Source organism: Centruroides sculpturatus, unplaced genomic scaffold (assembly GCF_000671375.1).
Source record: "Centruroides sculpturatus isolate CEXI.00-Female unplaced genomic scaffold, Cexi_2.0 scaffold78, whole genome shotgun sequence".
Lineage (NCBI taxonomy): Eukaryota > Metazoa > Arthropoda > Arachnida > Scorpiones > Buthidae > Centruroides > Centruroides sculpturatus.
This window is the reverse complement of record NW_019384629.1, coordinates 332,889-353,691: the sequence shown is the minus strand read 5'-3', so window position 1 is coordinate 353,691 and position 20,803 is coordinate 332,889. Positions and strand designations below refer to the sequence as shown.

The window sequence follows — 20,803 nt, the reverse complement described above, 5'->3', positions numbered from 1 at the left end:
ATATATATAAACATTACTTAGTTTCTAATTATTAATTATAGCATAATATTAGCTCAATTAATTATGGCAATCGTTTGGCTTAGTATTTATAAATATATTTGAATTTTGACTAGATCAATATGAAAAATTTAACAATCTGAACAATCTTAATTATTAAATAGTAATGTCAGACATCTTCAGGCTAAAGTTTAATTACTTAATATTTAAATTTGGATTACACATAATTGTGTTACCATTGTAAGCACTTCTGATTATATTGGTAATAAATAACAATTATGGTTATATAATTGTCTAAAATTGATATACATTGCATTCTTGCTAATTTAAATGCCACTTAATCTATTAATAACAGTAACAAATACATCTTTTAAATTCCAGCTCAACATTATAGTACTCTACTTAAAGGTCATACATTTAAACTTTTAGTATGAAGAATCTGTTTTCCTACACTACACTTAATCTGAAACAATTTTATTTATTTGCAATTAAATGCTCCAGTCAAAAACAAAAGGAAATAATGGGTTATTTTTAAAAATCATAATGAATTGTAAAATTAACATACACCAAGGCCTCACTTTATGTTGTTTTTCAGTTTGTGTAATTTGTATCAAAATTTTGTTTTTAATTTGTAAAATTTCTATTTACATCATGTGATATTGCTAGCAATCACTGATTCATAAGTAGGTGACATTGAGCACTATGCAGACTAGCCTTCCCTGAACATGCCCTTAATTAACATATATATGGATGATATTAATGACATAAAATAGCATTATTTGTTTATTTCTCTGAAATATGATTTTGTAATTTTTCAAATCTGTGTTATAGACAGCTTATAATAAAATTATAATATTAAGTAAGTTTATAATGCTTTTGTACTTTTGTTTATAATGCTTTTTATACTTGTTACATCTTTCTTGCAATAACAATTTTTTGAAATTTTGCTTTGTGATATTATTGAATATGTAAAAATGTATTGTGCACATTTTTGAAAGTGCCACAACATGAAATTAGTGTTTTGGCTAAATCTGAGAAGCCAGAATGCACCATAATCAATTTTTTTCTTTTATTGAGCATTTTTGTTTAAGCTTAACATAGTCACTAGTGAAAAGTGCACATCTGGTAGAATTATCAAAAAGTTGAGGAAGAGTATTACATTGGAAATTAAATTAGAAATTCAATACTGAATAGAAAAACACTCCAAAAAACCTTAAAAATTACAATACCCTTTTTAATTTCTTATGTTTTTGGCTGTATTTAACCGATGATATTCAGGATAAACTTACAAAATAAACGATGATTGTGTTTGAATAGAACAAAAAATTTAAAACATTGCAGAATAAATAATTTAAATGTTAGCTCCGGACCTTATAAGTTACAAAAATACAATGAACAAACTCAAAAACAAAATGTATCTCAAAAATATTTTACACACATTTATATTTTTGTTTATTTTTGAGTTTGTGTGTGTTTTGTTTTTGAGTTTATACATTGCATTTTTGTAACTTTTAAGGCATAGTGCTAACTCTTAAATTATTATTGGCATGTATTAATTTTTCGTTTTATTCAAACTCAACCGTTGTTTGTTTTGTAAGTTTATCCTGAAAAAGGTTGGTTAAATATGACTGAAAAAATTAGAGATTAGCCCTTTAATGAAATGCTATGTAAATTTGTGAAAGCCTTGAATTGCTCAAACCAGCTACAGCTAACTTCAAATGTTTCCTCCTTATCAGTACCATTAGAAACTGCACTATCTTGTGAAGTTAGTGCACTTACAATCAAACAAACAATTTTGTCTTTGTCTACTTTACCATTGTATATAATGGAACAGGAAATTCTAAATTCTTCCTATAACAAATTTCTCCCTATATCAAACAAATGCAGTACACAAACATATGGACAAGTATAAAAGTATTACAAGTATAAACAAAGTAGTACAAGTATTACAAGTATAAAAAGCATTATAAACAAAAGTACAAAAGCATTATAAACTTACCTAACATTAAAATTTTATTATAAGCTGTCTAAAACACAGATTTGAAAAATTACAAAATCATATTTCAGAGAAATAAACAAATAATGCTATATATTTGAATTTTGACTAGATCAATATGAAAAATTTAACAATCTGAACAATCTTAATTATTAAATAGTAATGTCAGACATCTTCAGGCTAAAGTTTAATTACTTAATATTTAAATTTGGATTACACATAATTGTGTTACCATTGTAAGCACTTCTGATTATATTGGTAATAAATAACAATTATGGTTATATAATTGTCTAAAATTGATATACATTGCATTCTTGCTAATTTAAATGCCACTTAATCTATTAATAACAGTAACAAATACATCTTTTAAATTCCAGCTCAACATTATAGTACTCTACTTAAAGGTCATACATTTAAACTTTTAGTATGAAGAATCTGTTTTCCTACACTACACTTAATCTGAAACAATTTTATTTATTTGCAATTAAATGCTCCAGTCAAAAACAAAAGGAAATAATGGGTTATTTTTAAAAATCATAATGAATTGTAAAATTAACATACACCAAGGCCTCACTTTATGTTGTTTTTCAGTTTGTGTAATTTGTATCAAAATTTTGTTTTTAATTTGTAAAATTTCTATTTACATCATGTGATATTGCTAGCAATCACTGATTCATAAGTAGGTGACATTGAGCACTATGCAGACTAGCCTTCCCTGAACATGCCCTTAATTAACATATATATGGATGATATTAATGACATAAAATAGCATTATTTGTTTATTTCTCTGAAATATGATTTTGTAATTTTTCAAATCTGTGTTATAGACAGCTTATAATAAAATTATAATATTAAGTAAGTTTATAATGCTTTTGTACTTTTGTTTATAATGCTTTTTATACTTGTTACATCTTTCTTGCAATAACAATTTTTTGAAATTTTGCTTTGTGATATTATTGAATATGTAAAAATGTATTGTGCACATTTTTGAAAGTGCCACAACATGAAATTAGTGTTTTGGCTAAATCTGAGAAGCCAGAATGCACCATAATCAATTTTTTTCTTTTATTGAGCATTTTTGTTTAAGCTTAACATAGTCACTAGTGAAAAGTGCACATCTGGTAGAATTATCAAAAAGTTGAGGAAGAGTATTACATTGGAAATTAAATTAGAAATTCAATACTGAATAGAAAAACACTCCAAAAAACCTTAAAAATTACAATACCCTTTTTAATTTCTTATGTTTTTGGCTGTATTTAACCGATGATATTCAGGATAAACTTACAAAATAAACGATGATTGTGTTTGAATAGAACAAAAAATTTAAAACATTGCAGAATAAATAATTTAAATGTTAGCTCCGGACCTTATAAGTTACAAAAATACAATGAACAAACTCAAAAACAAAATGTATCTCAAAAATATTTTACACACATTTATATTTTTGTTTATTTTTGAGTTTGTGTGTGTTTTGTTTTTGAGTTTATACATTGCATTTTTGTAACTTTTAAGGCATAGTGCTAACTCTTAAATTATTATTGGCATGTATTAATTTTTCGTTTTATTCAAACTCAACCGTTGTTTGTTTTGTAAGTTTATCCTGAAAAAGGTTGGTTAAATATGACTGAAAAAATTAGAGATTAGCCCTTTAATGAAATGCTATGTAAATTTGTGAAAGCCTTGAATTGCTCAAACCAGCTACAGCTAACTTCAAATGTTTCCTCCTTATCAGTACCATTAGAAACTGCACTATCTTGTGAAGTTAGTGCACTTACAATCAAACAAACAATTTTGTCTTTGTCTACTTTACCATTGTATATAATGGAACAGGAAATTCTAAATTCTTCCTATAACAAATTTCTCCCTATATCAAACAAATGCAGTACACAAACATATGGACAAGTATAAAAGTATTACAAGTATAAACAAAGTAGTACAAGTATTACAAGTATAAAAAGCATTATAAACAAAAGTACAAAAGCATTATAAACTTACCTAACATTAAAATTTTATTATAAGCTGTCTAAAACACAGATTTGAAAAATTACAAAATCATATTTCAGAGAAATAAACAAATAATGCTATTTTATGTCATTAATATCATCCATATATACATTAATTAAGGGAGTGTTCAGGAAAGGCTAGTCTGCATAGTGCTCAATGTTGCCTAGTTATGAATCAGTGATTGCTAGCAATATCACATGATGTAAACAGAAATATTACAAATTCAAAACAAAATTTTGATACAAATTATTTAATGACACAAACTGAAAAACAACATAAAGTGAGGCCTTGGTGTTTGTGTACTGCATTTGTTTGATATAGGGAGAAATTTGTTATACTAAGAATTTAGAATTTCCTGTTCCATTATATACAATGGTAAAGTAGACAAAGACAAAATTGTTTGTTTGATTGTAAGTACACTAACTTCACAAGATAGTGCAGTTTCTAATGGTACTGATAAGGAGGAAACATTTGAAGTTAGCTGTAGCTGGTTTGAGCAATTCAAGGCTTTCACAAATTTACATAGCGTTTCATTAAAGGGCAAAGCAGCCAATGTGGATATAACAGTTAATGAACATTTTTTGAGAAGAGCTGAGAGTGATAATCAGTGAAGATATATCTAAACAAGTTTTTAACATAGATGAGACTGTCTTAGATGTCTATCAAATACAGTAGAGCATCGATTATCCGTCCCCCGATTAACCATCTCATCGGTTAACCCACCATTCCAGTTGACAAATTTCAAATTTCCGCTAGTGATGTGGCACTACAATATTTGGCTATGTCTTGGTTATTTTAATATTATTTTTGTTAAATTTTTGCATGTTTTAGCTGGCAACACAGCTCGACCATTAAAGGGCGGCCAGTATTTAAACGAGACTTAATTTTCTAATCATGAGTGGTTGTTTGTTTTGTGAGCAATAAAATAATTTAAAAATAATTTTTAACGATACAATAGCCAAGATTATTTTTAAAAAATTGTTAGGCTTAACATCGATGAAAATTCAATGCGAAATTGGTTAATAGCAATTATACTAATTACATGGGATATACTAATATACTATACTAATAATGGATTTTTTCATACTTTTCGGTTATCCGACCAGCCCCAGTCCCCAATTGAGTCAGATAGTCGATGCTCTATTGTAATACCAAAACAGAAAACACTGCATCAAAATTTAAGCTCCAGTAAAGATAAACTAATTAATTAGTTTTAGGAGATACAAATGGATATTTTAAATTTAGAATTCTTAAATGTCATTCAGACAATTCTAGAGCTATAAAAGGATTTAAAATTATGTAATGTAAAAAAACATAAAATAATTAAGCTTTCTTATCTAATGGATTAATTTTTTACATATATATGTTTGTGCAAGCTTAAAAATCTGCATACAAAGTTGGTCTCTTACTACAGCAATGAAAAAAAAACTGTGTATGGTGCTTTTATATTATTTACTTCTACTATACATGCAACTTTCAGTAGATTTTTTTAAGTAAATGTTTTTGGACAGTACATGCTTTAAAGTTTCCAGCTCTCTAAAGTTGATTTCAGTTTTTTACTCTCAGCAATATCAAAATGCTGCTGCCTATTTTGTCTCTTGTCTCTTTTAATACATAATGCTATCTTGTTGATTAAATACAGGAAGAATAGATCTCAATTAGGAGCATGAAAATTTAACCTGATTCCTGAAATTTAGTTGCCAATTTGCCACAAGTTTGCCCTGTGAAGGGTTAAACAAGCTCAAATTCTGTAACACAATCTTCCAATAAAATAGAATGTTGGAATTTTCCAATTTTTTTAAACAGCTAGCAAATCAACAGTAGAGATTCACAAAAAATAATAGAAATGTTAGAAAATTACATCTAATAGCAAGGTTTTCCTGCATGAAAGCTTAGAAATGTGGTAAAAAAGATACGTATTGGAAGTAAATGCTGAATCTTGCAAGCATGATCCAGTGAGAATGATACTAATGAAATTGTTTTTTTAAAAGAAGATTAATATAGTTTGCATTCACTATACTTTTACTTTTTTTGTTTTTAATGTAAACTTGTATTTAATTGGCATGTAATGCATTTAATGTCACTGTAAAGAATGAATAGAACACCTTTTTAGATATCTAGCAATGAACTTTTGCTAATGCCTTCAAGCTAGTTTATAGTTCTTCACCAGGTTTAAACTTACACATTAAGAATACAATGAAGGAACACTGGTGTAGTTTTACACACTTGCAATTTTGCAAGTGTGTGAAACTACAGACATAAATACAACAAACTAAAATATGAAATGTATTAAAATAGTAAATAGACATGTTAATAAAAATTTTTAGGAACATTTAGAAAATAAAAATACAAGGAGTAAAGATATAATTGGAAATAGCAAAATATTGAGAATATTCTTGTTTAATATTCTGTAAGTCTAAATAATGAATAATAGAAGGATCAAAAGTTGAGACCCAGAAAATGAAATCAGATAACTTAAAAAGAAATGCCATAAGTTTAGTTTGATGGAAGGTCAATAAGAAATGATATTCCCAATAAAGATGATATAAATATTATCTTTATGAAAATAAATGAATGCAAAAAAGATGTAGCAATTAATTTGTCGATTTTATTGTTTTTAACTAAATTTTTTTTTAAGGACATTTCAAGATAATTAGTTGAATAAATTTGTAAGTCATGATTTATTATTTATCTTGGATAATAATTTTAATCAGTTTGATGATTTAAATATATGTACTGGTACATAATTTAATATAATTGATATTTAAAAATAAAATTGTTTTATTTTTTTTATAATTTGATGTACCTTACAAAAGTTTTCTGTATGGATATTGGTTTGTCTTTTTTATGCTTTTGATTTAAAAAGTATTTTTAAAAAGTAACATTAAATTTGTTGTTTAAGCTTTAGACAGAGTCTTTATTACAATTCCAAAAACATTGGAATTGTCATAATTTTTCAGCTCCTACTAAAGTCGGTCGATTTTGAAATTATGTAATTTTTTTTAAACTTTGGAGTTGATTATACATATTATCTATTCAATAATTAAAATCATATGTCTACATCAAGTTTAGCAGTATAGTTAAGCACTTTATATTAAATAACAATAGATAGATATTTTTTTTTTTTTTTTGTATATTATGGGAGATTTATTAAAATATGTATTTAATTCTAAAAACCTTCAAAAAGGAATATACTTTTAAAAAACCACTTGATTTTTTTTTATAACAGAAGAGATTTGCTTATACTAAATGCATTTCAAAATGTGTTTTTCCACAGTTCCTCTTCAGTAGTTGAAATAGATACACAGAGAACAAGTGGTACAATGTGAACATGTTTTTTACCACACCAGAGTACAGAGATACAATTTAGTCATGCATTATCAACCACTTTAATAACGTCATACCAACCCATGAAAATTTGTATATTGCCATTTACATTTTATTTAATTTAGTTTTAATTATTACCTGATGCTCTAAATTTTCTTTTATAGATATTGCTTTCTTTATCCACTATATTAATTTTTGAAATTTCTATATTACAATTATTTTCATTTACCATGGCAAATTTACATATTTCAATCTAATCACTGTCAGGTGTTGTTTAATTCTGTTTTTCAACCTTTTTTGTCTATATATGTTTTCTGTTCTTGACACATGCATTTAATTTCATAAATAACTTCTGATTTCTGAAAAATATTAATTTTTACTTTTTTATATATATAAATTTTACTTAATTTATTTTTCATTATTGGTGCCAAAATAATTTACAATAAACTGAACAACTATTAGATAATATCGGGCTACTTTTCCGTGATTAAATTTAATTAATTTCTAAATAATTTGACCTGGAGTGAGGCATTAGGCTCCATCACTTATTAAATTTAATAATTATAATTACACTAGCTTACCCGTCGCACATTGCTGCAAACTCAGAAGAAACGAAATTCAAGCAAACTGGTTATGATAAAATTAAATTTACATTTTATCATTTTTATTGAAACTTGTTATTATTATTCATTTTCATCGGGAAAACATTTCAAAGTGTCGTTTCAATTCTATTTATTTATTGGAGTGTTTGTGGATACACAATATTTTTTGTTTTTCCGTCTGGTGCGTACACGAATAAATCAGAAGGTTTTCCGACGCGTGAGCTGGCCACATACAGTTGTCCATGCGAGAAGCACGGATTCTCCAAATTTAGCCCACACACTTGCAGCGATTGTCAGAAGTGCGATATTCCCCATTTTTATATATATTTTTTAAATCCTTTATAATTTTAATTATTTAATTGCTCCTTCCTCTCTTCCTTGGCATGTTGTGAAATTTCTGATAGTTGGATAATAAACCGTTTTATTGTAATTTGTCTTTTTAAATTATTTTGAGTCGATATTAAAATTTGGAAAAGGGGGATACCTAGATCGGTAAAATACGCGAATTTCTTCCTACAACTTCGGTTGTTGTTCGGGGTACAGTTAAGGTTTTAACGAAGTTCGAGCGAATACATAATTAGCAAAAAAAAGTTGAAATAAAGTGATTAAACAAAAATTATTACAAATATCGTAAATAACAGTTCACAAATGCATATATAGAGATATTTTTTGAAGGGGGGAAATGGTCTTCACAATTTGAAATCGATCGAACACACTGTGCGCGAATGCTCGTGTAAACGCGCGCCATCTATCGTAGGATAAATGTACTTCGCGGGAGTGTATTAAAAAATTAAAAAAACTTTCCAAAGTTTTATGGCAATCGTACTATGCCACAAACCTTCGCCGGAGTATATTAAACAACTTCCCAAAGTTTCACGGCAATCGGATAAACGGTGTGGTAATGCATGAAGGACACACACACACACACACACACACACACACACACACACATTCATTTTTATATATATAGATTAAATAATTTAGAATATTCTGGAAGAAAAGAATCAGTTCACAACAGAACTTAAACCTGCAACTTCCTCACTTATGATACTCAAGCCTGCAGTCTGATCTTCTCTTGTGGAGATTGGACTTGGAGGCTCAGGTAGCATAACTGGCAACACATTTGCACAGTAAGAGGAGTTGTGGGTTCAAGTCCTGCTCTGGGTCAATTCTTTTCTTTCAGAATATTCTAAATTATTTAATGTAATTATAATTATTAAATTGAATAAGAGATTGTGCCTAATGCCTCTCTCTAAGACAAATTATTTAGAAATTAATTAAATATAATTGTGGAAAAGTAGCCTGATGTTATTTGCTAGTTGTTTGGCTTATTACAAATATATCAGGTTTAGAGATGTTTATATATGCCAAAATAATTTTTTTTAATTTTCTAGTACAACTTTCAGAATATTTTTAACATATGGAAAGGCATATTTCTCTACTTGTTAGGCTGCAATTTGAAAAAAATTGTAGACCTATAAATTCCTATTGTTGTCCATCTGTCTGTCCTTCCTTAATCTTGAGAATGGAATTAGACAGATGAATGTTGAGACCGGATATGGAAAACATAGGAGCAGGAGGCCCTGATTAAGTATGTATGAACTTTCAGTCTGGACTGAAAGTCTCATTATTTCAATTCAAAATTTTTCTCCAAAACGAAGTTAAATGACTGGCATGACTTTAATGTTATCAGGAACAGTATGATGTACAGAAACAAGACACTACTAAAATCAAGAACATATATTTTAAATTTAAAAAATCCAGCAGTGAGTTGTTTAACTTTTCCAACAATTTTTGGTGATACTGTTTGTTGTGATATTTTGTTTTAAAAACTTTTTATGTTTTTAACTATTGTAAAATGGCAAAAAAGCTTAATTTTGAGGGTGGGGATGGGTTTTATAAAAAAATTGTAAATGCTAATAACAAGTAAAATTATCATTAAGTGTGACCCTATTGGAGATACACATGACCCTTTACTTATCAAAATTTAATAGTGTCAATCCTCAATACACAAACCTCCTTGCAAAATTTTAGCAATTTTTGACAAAAAACATGGAAGTTATTAGTTTTAAAGAGGGTGAACAAAATTGTGCTCCCTGCACAAACTAACATCCATACATACAGAAAATACCTCTAAAATTTTTTGCATTTCTCAACATTTCAAGGTCTCAAGTCCAAAAATTAAAAAATCTTGGGGGATTCATTTTTTTTCACCAATTGCCATACCTTCCCTTTATATATAATTACTGAGAAAGTAATGTGATTAGAAATTGCAGCCAACATTGTGATGATGTCACAATACATAATTTTCTTTTGTTCTTTAACTTTATATTGATATTTAAAATATTCTGTCTCCCATTTTCTAAGTAAGTTATATGGGTAATCATTTAATAAAAACTTATTTTTCACTATTAAGTTTTTCAGTCCTTTCTTCATATGTGGTTCTTGTATAATTTTTTTTTTCTTTTTGCAATTCCATTTTATATATATTCCTGAATAAAGCTTTTTGAAAGTTCTTAGAATTAAATATATATTTTTAAATAGATAGGATAAAATAAAATTTAATTTTTGTCTGATTTTTAGTTTTTTATATGTAATTTATTTTTAGATAATCATTATTTGATTTTTAAATTTCCAGAGCTGTTCTAGGATCAAAAGATCTTTTTCCATATGATAAATACAAACAAAAGTATGGGAAACCTCATAAGAGGAAACATTTTAACACAGGATTGTGGGAAATAGAAAATAATCCGACAGCATTACCACCTAGTCATATAGTAAGTAATTAAGTTTAAAGAATACATCTTTATTTATTTATTTTTTTGATTGTTTAATCAACTAAATTCACATCTGGTACATAAAAATAAACTTTAGAGTTTCAAATGGACAGTCTAGAGCAGTAGTTCCCAATCTGTTTGAACTAATTATACACAGAGATTTGATGGTATACAGCACCAATGAACCAATATTGTATCATAGATGCTTATGTATAAACAAAATGTGTCGTTAAAGATTTGTAATTTTTTTTATATATACGAAATGCAGAAATAGTAGTAAAAAGTAAATAAATGTTAGCATTGTTAAATGATAACTTTGGAATTTTAGGTGTTACCTGTATGAAAAGTCCATGTCATACTGGTTGAGAATTACTTGTATTTAGACAATTAAAGAAATTATGTAAAGTAAATTTTTAGTTTATTGTGTTTTGAACTTTTCCAATTACTATTTTAGATTATGAAGCTAAAGTTTAAAAAAAAAAACTAATTAGATAAATTAAAATATTTATTTTTAAACTTAAAAATAATTTTTTTCTAAGAATTTAAAGTAGAAATATTTACTTTGATATGAAATATTGATGTTTTAATATTTGTGATTTTAAACAGATGACAGAAACTGAAAATAATGAAGAGAAAGAAGAAGTAGAAGTCGAAGAAGAAGCAGCAGAGGAAGAGGAGGAGGAGGAAGATGCTGCTAATAGTGATGATGATGCAAAACTTGTAATTGATGAACATCCTGCAAAAGACAATGTAATTCATATTTAAGTTTAACATTTAAAAAAAGTTTATTAATTAAATATTTTATTATAATATCAATGTACAGGTAACCACCATATAACACGAGAGTTATGTTCCAAAAAATTGCCGTGTTATACGAAACAAAGAACTAGTACGAAAAGGGTGGTTAGGTTCCAAAAATTAAAAAACATGCTATTATATTTTCATAATTAAGATAAATATCTTTATTAAAATTTTCTTAAGCGATACATATTAATATAAATTAAACAATGTTTTCTTCGTCATCACTAAGCACTATTAACCAAGGGTGTTTTTTTTTTTGGCAAGATATCCTTATCCTCTGAGCATTTTTCTGCATTATATTCAGATCCATGCTCTACATTTTGCAAAAAACGTTATTTTAGATTGCTTGCTTTTAGTTAAAAGATCTTTATAAATTTCCTTATATGGTGCTAAGCACTTATGAAGAATAAAGCAGGTATGGAATAAGGAAAAATATCTGGCAACACAAAATCAGAAGTGTTGAGATCTGGCAATGCTGAAACAAGTTTCGAGAAGGATTACGTGTATCGACAGAAGGCAGAAAAGAAAATTTACATACTTAAGTACTAATAGTTCACAAAAATAATAATTTTCGTGAACTATTAATACTTAAGTATGTGAAAATTTATTACATTTCATTTTGTACGAGGGTTTTACCAAATGCTCGAACCGTGTTACAGTAAATCCGTGTTATATGGGGATGTTCCTAATTCTTGAACTGTGTTAGAGTGAATCCATGCTATAGAAGTGCCGTGTTATACAGGGGTTACCTGTACTAATGTTTTAATGTTTTCTGATCAGTATTGTAGATTGTAATAAGACTATTCCATTATCATATTTCCTTTGTTATTAGGCATGTATTAATTATATAATGCAACCTATATTTAATAATTTAATATCCTATGCTGATATATCTGTAGCCCTATAAACTGCTTTTTGTTGATGGAACTTGTTTCTACACCATGTGATTTGAATTCAGTGTTTTCTTAGAACAGTTCATTTTGTTAATGGATTTGTTCTGGTGTGTATATACATTGTACATATATATCAGGAGAAAAAAATATATAGTACATATATTAAGGCTTATTTAGCCTACATCAGAATACTAATTTTTCTTAGAAAAAAGTAGCCACATTAGGTTTTAACATTCTGAATATTCAATATCACTGATGAAGACATACATGAAATTCCTTTAATTTTTAAGTTTTAATTCTATTTATGAAATATCTTCATGTTTTTGTACTTGGATACGCATTAAAAATTGCTGCCTTATGCTGTATGCACAAGGCAGCAATTTTCGTGCATAATTACACCGCACATAATTGCCATTCTTTGAATTTGACAATTCTGGAAAATATTGTGATGTATTGTCTCTGCACATGCCAATTTTCAAGATCATATGTTGCTTACTTTACGAGGTACTGTTTTATTTACAGAATGTCCTTGATCTGGTTTCTCAAAACTTTGTAATAGCATAGTGTAATGAATTCAGCTGGAAATAAATGACAGTAAGGCTGAAGTGTTTCTCTGGACCATAAAATGATTTTTCTGTATTTTTTGCACAAAATGTATCCACAAAAACATTTAAATTGAACCTAATTCCACCTCAACCCAAATGGAGTAATCAAGTTTTAATGATGGATGGTCCCTATAAATTTAAAAAAGTCATTATATAGAAATTTAAGTTTGTTATTTAGAAGCAATTTTACATATATTTTTGGCTGAAAGAACGGTGTACAGTGCAAAAATTTGCTATACAAAGAAGTTTATAATATGGAAGTTTGACTGAATTTTTGTTTTGTTTTTAATATTTATCAGTCTGTTAGCTATTGAAATTTTTATAAATAGAATATTTCCTATTGTTTGATGATAGGAATTTTTTTCTTTCAAATATTTTTTATTGCAACTTTCTTTTGCTAAAATCATTTGATTTTTGCTTGTCTTTTTTCTCAAGTAGTCCTATTTCAAACAATGAAAAAGAAATGTGCATGCACTTGGGTATTCTGATGTAAAATATGGTGGCTCAGATGCACTATAATCCATATCTTGTAAAATGTTTAAAAAAGAGAGAATATATACTTTTAGTAAATTTGAGATGATAATGCAACAGTTTGAATTGCTTAAATAGACAAATGTCATATTTCTAAGAAAATACTTCATATCACAGTATGTTTATTTTATAATTTTTATTCATATCATATTCTCTAAATTGTTTGCCTAAAACAAGATCACTGGACTTTAGTTTTTTATTATAATAAAATACTAAGTCCAATGATTTTTATTAATATTAATAATTTTTATTTATTTATTTATAATTAATAATAATAAAATGTTTTCCTTTAAATAAATTATGAATAAAATGGAACAATTAAAAATAAATATTAAATTCTATAATAATACAGTAGAGTGTTGTTTATCCGAATCAATTGGGGACTGGAGTTGTTTGGATAACTTATTTTTCGGATAACCGATTATATACGAAAAAATATATTAACCTATCCCATGTTGAAATTTTTCTCTGTTGCGTGTCGCTTCACGTTGAATTTTCATCGATGTTAAGCCTAACGTAAACTTTTTAAAATAATAATCGTGGCTATTGTATCGTTAAAAATTATTTTTTTATTTTGTACAAACAAAATAAATATATTGAAAAATATAAAAACCAAAAAAATATATACTTTAGAAGTTGATCTAGTATCAAAAACGTTCGATTCAGCACCACATACAGTCCTTAGAAAAACACCACACAAAAGTGCCAGTGCTGCCAGCTAAAACACACACATCAACAAAAAAAAATATTGGAGTAGCCCAAGATATAACCAAAGATTGCAGCACCACAGCAATAGCGAAAATTTAAGTTTGCTGACTGGAATTCTTTCGGATAACCGACTTTCGGATAAACGGCGCTCTACTGTATATCATTTTGTGGCTTATTTATAAATGAAAATTTTAAGAATTTCAATTCACTTGATAGCCTAAAGTCCAGCAAAAGTTCTTTACTCATGCAAATGTCAAATGTTTTTGTCCACATTCCATTGGACATCACCAGGCTGTAAAAATGGAAAATGGAGCCATGATGTTTGAAAATCTGAATGCGTAGAGTTATCATTCATTGATTGGTGGAGATATTTCTGATCTGGGCAGTCACTGATTTGAGGAGACAGTTTCTGTATGAACCTGTGGAAATTTTTTCTTGGTGAAGGAAAAATTTCCATGGATTAGGGAATGTGTGGTCATGCTTAAAGTTGATTGCCTTCTTATTCAATACTGCCTTGTATATTTCAAGCAGCTTAAGGTAGTGGAGTTGCTCCTTGTTAGACATTTGGTAGAGGATGCTGGTCTTATCAAAATGACTGCCACATTTAGGTCGGAAGCATAAGTTGATAATGTAATAGGACACTAACCCTGTAAATTTTTGTTTGGTGTTCTTTTAAGTGGGAAGTGATTGTTTTCCAGTAGCTCCAATGTACTTCATTTCTGGTTCTGTAGTCAGTCAAAGGGATGGAGTATATGCCTGAGGAGTGTTGTCAAACATGGTTGGTCCTTGCCATTTCTAAGTAGAGAAATGTATGGGCTCCTTTTGTAGGCCAGCTTGATGTTATTTGTGCATGCTGTCTTTTTGTAAATAAGAACCAGTACTGCATTGTATGTGATTGACTTGTACATTTAAGATTAAGGTGGATTTTGGGTCTTGAGATGTGCATTCCTTTATCACCCATAAACCACAGGTTCATATGGGAATTGTCTCCTCCGATCAGTGACGACCCAGATCCACCAATCAATGAACAACAACTTGCTGCATTCAAATTTTCAAACATTTTGGTTCCATTTTCACAGCATGATGTCCAATGGAATGTGGATGAAAAACCATTTGTATGAGTAAAGAACTTTTGCTGGACTTTAGGCTATCAAGTAAATTGAACATAATATATCCAGCATTTAGCTGTCATCTTTGAAAAATATCTTTGAAATAGACAAAAATAATCTGAATTGCTTTTGTTAATCTCTAAATTTTTGTTATTGTTAATATATAAAAATCCATTGTCTTGTTCTTAAAGTTTAATTTAAAATAAAAGATAATTAAAATTTCAGTTTGATTAAAAAAAATTTTACTCTTAGAAAGGAGAAAGTCAGCAGAAACGAAAGTCTGAACATAAAGAACACAAGGTATGTAAAATCTGTTTAAATTTATTTTAATTTATATATTTATACAGTGGGTGATTGGTTAATGAACAAATCGAATAACAAACACTTTCGCGAAAAATTTTTATGATCGGACAATGAACACTTCACTGAACAAACACAAGAAGAAGCGACATAAAATAATGAATACTGATTGGTCTTCTTTTGTCTTCAGGCAACAATTCGAAACTTTTCAGAGCGCAGGAGACATCGACGTTCTACCCAGTATACACTGATCAGATAGTATTCCCCCAAAATTTGAAATGCTTTCTTGTAATTCCAGCCTTTTATATTTCTGACAGAAACAATTCTTTTATGTTTTCTTCTGAAAATGTGGATTTATGCCGATATCTGCTATTAAAGATTTTTTGAAGAAGTGGGAGGATGTCGGAACAACAGTCTTAAATGGCATCTAAACCAGGTTGAAGTTAATAGGCCTAGGGATCTCTACAATTACAATGTTATTAATTACTTCTGAAGCAATCGACATTGGACAGGTTCTTTAACCCCCACAAACAGAAAAAAACATGACTAATAAAAATTCAAAACCGTGTATATATGTATTTTTATTATTACATATGAATAAATGTAGTAAGAAAGTATATATTTTTTATTTTGGGAGGTTTCCAGAACAAATTAATCAAATTCCCATAGAAACCTATGGTAAATCGGTATTCGGTTAATGAACAATTTGGATAGCGAACAAAGTCTTGGAATGGATTATGTTCGTTAACCGATCACCCACTGTATTGTCTTTTGTCACACACGACTCCATCTGTAATAACTAAGCATTAATAATGAAACAGTAAATAGTAAGGGAGTCAAATTAATTTTATAAAGTAAAATGTCTTTTGAGACTAAATCTATCTCTTCTTAACATTGAATCAAAAAGTTTTTAAACATCAGAAGAAATTTGAACTTCTGTAGATAGTGGCCACATGTTTAGTTGGAACCCCAAAATTCAACTTCCATCTTCAAAGAGCAATAGGGCGTGAAAGCAAATTTTACATTTCAAATTCTGTTTTTTCCATTGATAAAATCTAATAAAACCATATAGTTTTATTATATTTTATCAATGGAATCTAATCTAATAAAACCATATAGTTTTATTAGATTTTATCAATGGAAAAAAAAAAGAATTTGAAATGTAAAATTTGCTTTCATGCCCTACTGCTCTTTGAAACGTAGACATGAGAACACTAACAACACAAGTATAAAATTATAAAAACAGCAAATAGGTGGACATAAAAAAATTCCATAATGACGGTACACCTACCCTTCAAGTGCATTATTATGGCAGTCCAAAAGGAGGAGCGAAGATAGACAAGAATAATAACTGTGTAAACCTATTGGGTTCATATCTAATAATGTTTGGTTTAAAAGACTGTGATCTACAGTTGACTGAAGAGGGGCAATTTAAGCCCAAAACGTGTATCTAAAAAATGTATATCAACTGATTTGGAAATAAGATGATGAAGGAATGCCAAGTGATCGATTAATTACACTACATAGTGTTTAAGCAACAAATTTTGAGCTAATATTCTTTTCAGTAAATTATTAGTAAATTAAACAAAAATAATATACTTTTTACAAATATCCATCTGTGTAAAAAGTGAAATGAGTCAACTCTATTGAAGTGTCCACAACCACAACCTAGTGAATGTAAAGAAAAGAAGTTGAGAATTGAAATACCAGGTAATTAGGCACTTGTTAAAACAAGAACTTAGAACTCTTACTTAGAAAAGAGAGACATTGTTGCCATGTTTTTCCTTTCTCATTACTATATTCTGGCAATGTGTAGAGGGATGGCCAGCTGGCCAAGGCAGTTAAATCTGATATAGCGTCATTGTCAAAGAAAGGATTGTTTTCTGTTGTCATTCTATTCTCATAAGCAGTCATACTTTGAAACAACTAAGAAGAAATATACTACAGTTAACAAAAATAGATAAGAAGCAATTTAAAAATAAACATTTCAATAAACAAGATGGCTGCAATGAAGAGTAGACTGAATACATACATACAGTAGAGCGTCGATTTTCCGAAAGTCAATCATCCGAAAGAATTCCGGTCGGCAAATTTAAATTTTCGCCAGTGCTGTGGCGCTTCAATCTTTGGCTATTTCTTGGGCTACTCAAATATTTTACGTTTTTGATACTAAATTAACTTCTGAAGTATAATTTTTTAATGTTTTTATATTTTTCAATATGTTTATTTTGTTTGTACAAAATAAAAAAATAATTTTTAACGATACAATAGTCTTTGTTAGGCTTAACATCGACGAAAATTCAACGTGAAGCGACACGCAACAGAGAAAAATTTTGAAATCGGATACGTTAAACTATTTTTTTTTTACGAAAATCAGTTATCCGAAATATCAATTATCCGGACAACCCCAGTCCCCAATTGATTCGGAAAATCGACGCTCTACTGTATATTCCTTCCATATTTCTGAACTGTAAATTAAAAAAAAAAAAAAATATATAGAATTGATCTTTTGATTTTCTCTTGTATAAATATCTTGTTAACCCTCTGTGGACATCAGTTAGAAAAATTTATTGTGTATAAGGTAACATAATGGCATAATGGAAATAAATCTGCATAGAATTATTTGATGTGGTTTTTCTTTTGTGAATCCAAATGATGCTTGCTTATTATAAGGAACATTATATATAATGTCGTTGCAAATGAAATGACTGATTTTTAAAATTTAAACTTTTTGGCCTTGTAATTTAACTTTTTTCCATATGAACAGTGCTGTGTTTTGCAATTGGAAGAGTACACATATATGTGAATTTAAAAATGTAATCTCATTTATATTGTGTGTTCCACATGTTTAAAAGTACTTTTTCTGACAGCATTGAATAATTTTCTTTTTTGAGTATAAGCAATGACATGATGAAGCTGAAGCAACCTGAAATACCAATAAACTTTTGATGAAGGTTCTGTGAATGAGCATGCTACCATGAATTGGTTCAGAAAATTTTATTCCGGGAATATAAATCTCACAAACCAGAATTGAAGATCATCATTGAATCAGAACATTGCCTGACTGACTGGGAACTCGTGGAAAGGTTGAACATACTGGACATTATTTACCCATTTCACAACATCTAAACATGTTGGGAAAGTCAAGAAGCTTGACAAATGGGTATCACATGAACTCTGAGAGAGAGATAAGGAGCATCACTTGGAGGTCTGCAATTCTTTAATTATTTGTCACAAAAATGAAAGTGTTCAAATAAAATTCTTCTCTCATCCATCTTATTCTTCAGACTTTTTTCCAATAGACTATCACTTTTTTATACATTTGAACAGTTTTTTGGCAAGAAAAGGTTTCAAGGAAGAGGATGTAATAAAAAGTACCTTTAATGTCTTTTTGGCTTCTCATTCTCATGATTTCTACCAAATTGATGTTAATACATTTCTATTGCATTGGGAAAAGTGTATTAATGTTGGTGGAGACAATTTTGATTGAATATATAAGTTTTAAATTAACATTATGTCAATGTCATCTTGAAGACATTTTAAACATTAAAAATGAGTTCAAATTAAATGTACACATTCAACAAAACTAATTTAAATAGATTTTACTAATTTTACTTCTGACTTTGAATTAAACATTCAAAGTCAGAAGTAAAAATTGGCCATTTCATTTGCAACAATCTAATATATGAGTATACATAATAACAATTAGTATTATCACAAGTAGATCATACAGTCTGCCAGTAATAGATATTTTTAGCTATATATTTCAGTAGTTAAATCTATTTAAATTAGTTTTGTTGAATGTGTACATTTAATTTAAACTCATTTTTAATGTTTAAAATGTCTTCAAGATGACATTGACATAATGTTAAAACTAAAAGTTTTGTACATACAGAACACAAAATAGCTATAGCTGCCAAACATTACCTATTTTTGACATCTTTATGGGTTACTTCATTCACTTTTACTTAGATTTGTCATAATGGCCAATCTTAACAGACAATTCAGACCACTTATAATATCCTTTATTTGACTGAAGAGGGACTAAGTCTGAATGAATTTAGATTTTGTCTTTTAGTCCTCCTTCAGTCAATTTTTACAATTGTTTTCTTGGCATTTGTTTATCTTATAATTAATTAACACTTGCAACATGTTTTCTTGTAATGATGTTATTTTAAAAACTTGTAAAATCTTATATATTTGTACGTTTTTATAAATTCCAATTCATTTATAACAAAATTTTTTAGATATTTTTGATTTTCTGTTAAAGTTACATAAATTTTCCCATGATTAACAACTCTCACTTACATTCATTTGCAAATTTATTACTGTCTTCCATTTATAAACTCATCTTCATCCTGGTTACCCCTTCTTTTCTCCCCTATCAGACAACTTGTTTACCATGATGTATGTATGGTTTAGAAGAGTAACATTTCTAAACTTACCCCTGGATTTTACAAAAACTTTTTATAACAGATGGTGCCCACACAATTTTAACTCTTCTGGGAAAAGTTACACAATTCATACTGTAATTTTTAAAAGGAATTTCTATAGAACACACGTGTTAAATTTAAAAATAGAACTCACTGTACTTGTATTGTATTTCTGGCTTGTTATTACTTAAAATAATGAATTTTATTGTCTTAAGATTTTTCCTTTTTTTCAAAAAGTCTTAAAATTTGATTTCAAACTCATGTGTCTTAGAATCAAAGAAATTTTGTGTATACTGTGTAGAGATACAGGGAATATATGCTAAAAAATAAGTTTTTTAAAAAAAATAAAATTTAAAAGAAAATCTAGGTTTATGTGTGAACTTTCTTTGTGAAATTTATATTATATTAAATAAATCTATTTATATATACAAATAACATTTAAGTTTCTATTTTTAATTTTACTTTTGCTTATGTATAGTATTATTGTATAAAATTAATTGAGAGACAATTAATTTGTAAATATTTCGTTTCATCTGAATATTAATTATCTAATTATCTAAAAATTTCCTAAATGTAATGTTTAGAAATCAAAGAAGTCAAGAAAGGAAAAGGATGAGGAAGAGAAGAAAGAGGAGGAGGAGGAGGAGGAAGCAAATTCTAAAGTTACTGAGGAAACACAACCAAATAAGGTTAAGCATAAGGATAAGAAAGTAATTACAA

General features: G+C 28.2%; 1 protein-coding gene across 3 annotated transcripts in view; it reads left to right on the top strand.

Moving 5' to 3' along the window:
* The window catches only part of LOC111625696 (hepatoma-derived growth factor-related protein 3-like), a 114,525-nt gene that overhangs the window by 46,814 nt on the left and 46,908 nt on the right, over positions 1-20,803 (top strand). For all 3 annotated transcript variants that reach the window (XM_023368909.1, XM_023368908.1, XM_023368907.1), the window contains exons 3-6: positions 10,565-10,703; positions 11,310-11,453; positions 15,603-15,650; positions 20,668-20,793. In XM_023368909.1, the coding sequence (XP_023224677.1) occupies positions 10,565-10,703; positions 11,310-11,453; positions 15,603-15,650; positions 20,668-20,793 (457 nt within the window). The remainder of the gene's footprint in view (positions 1-10,564; positions 10,704-11,309; positions 11,454-15,602; positions 15,651-20,667; positions 20,794-20,803) is intronic.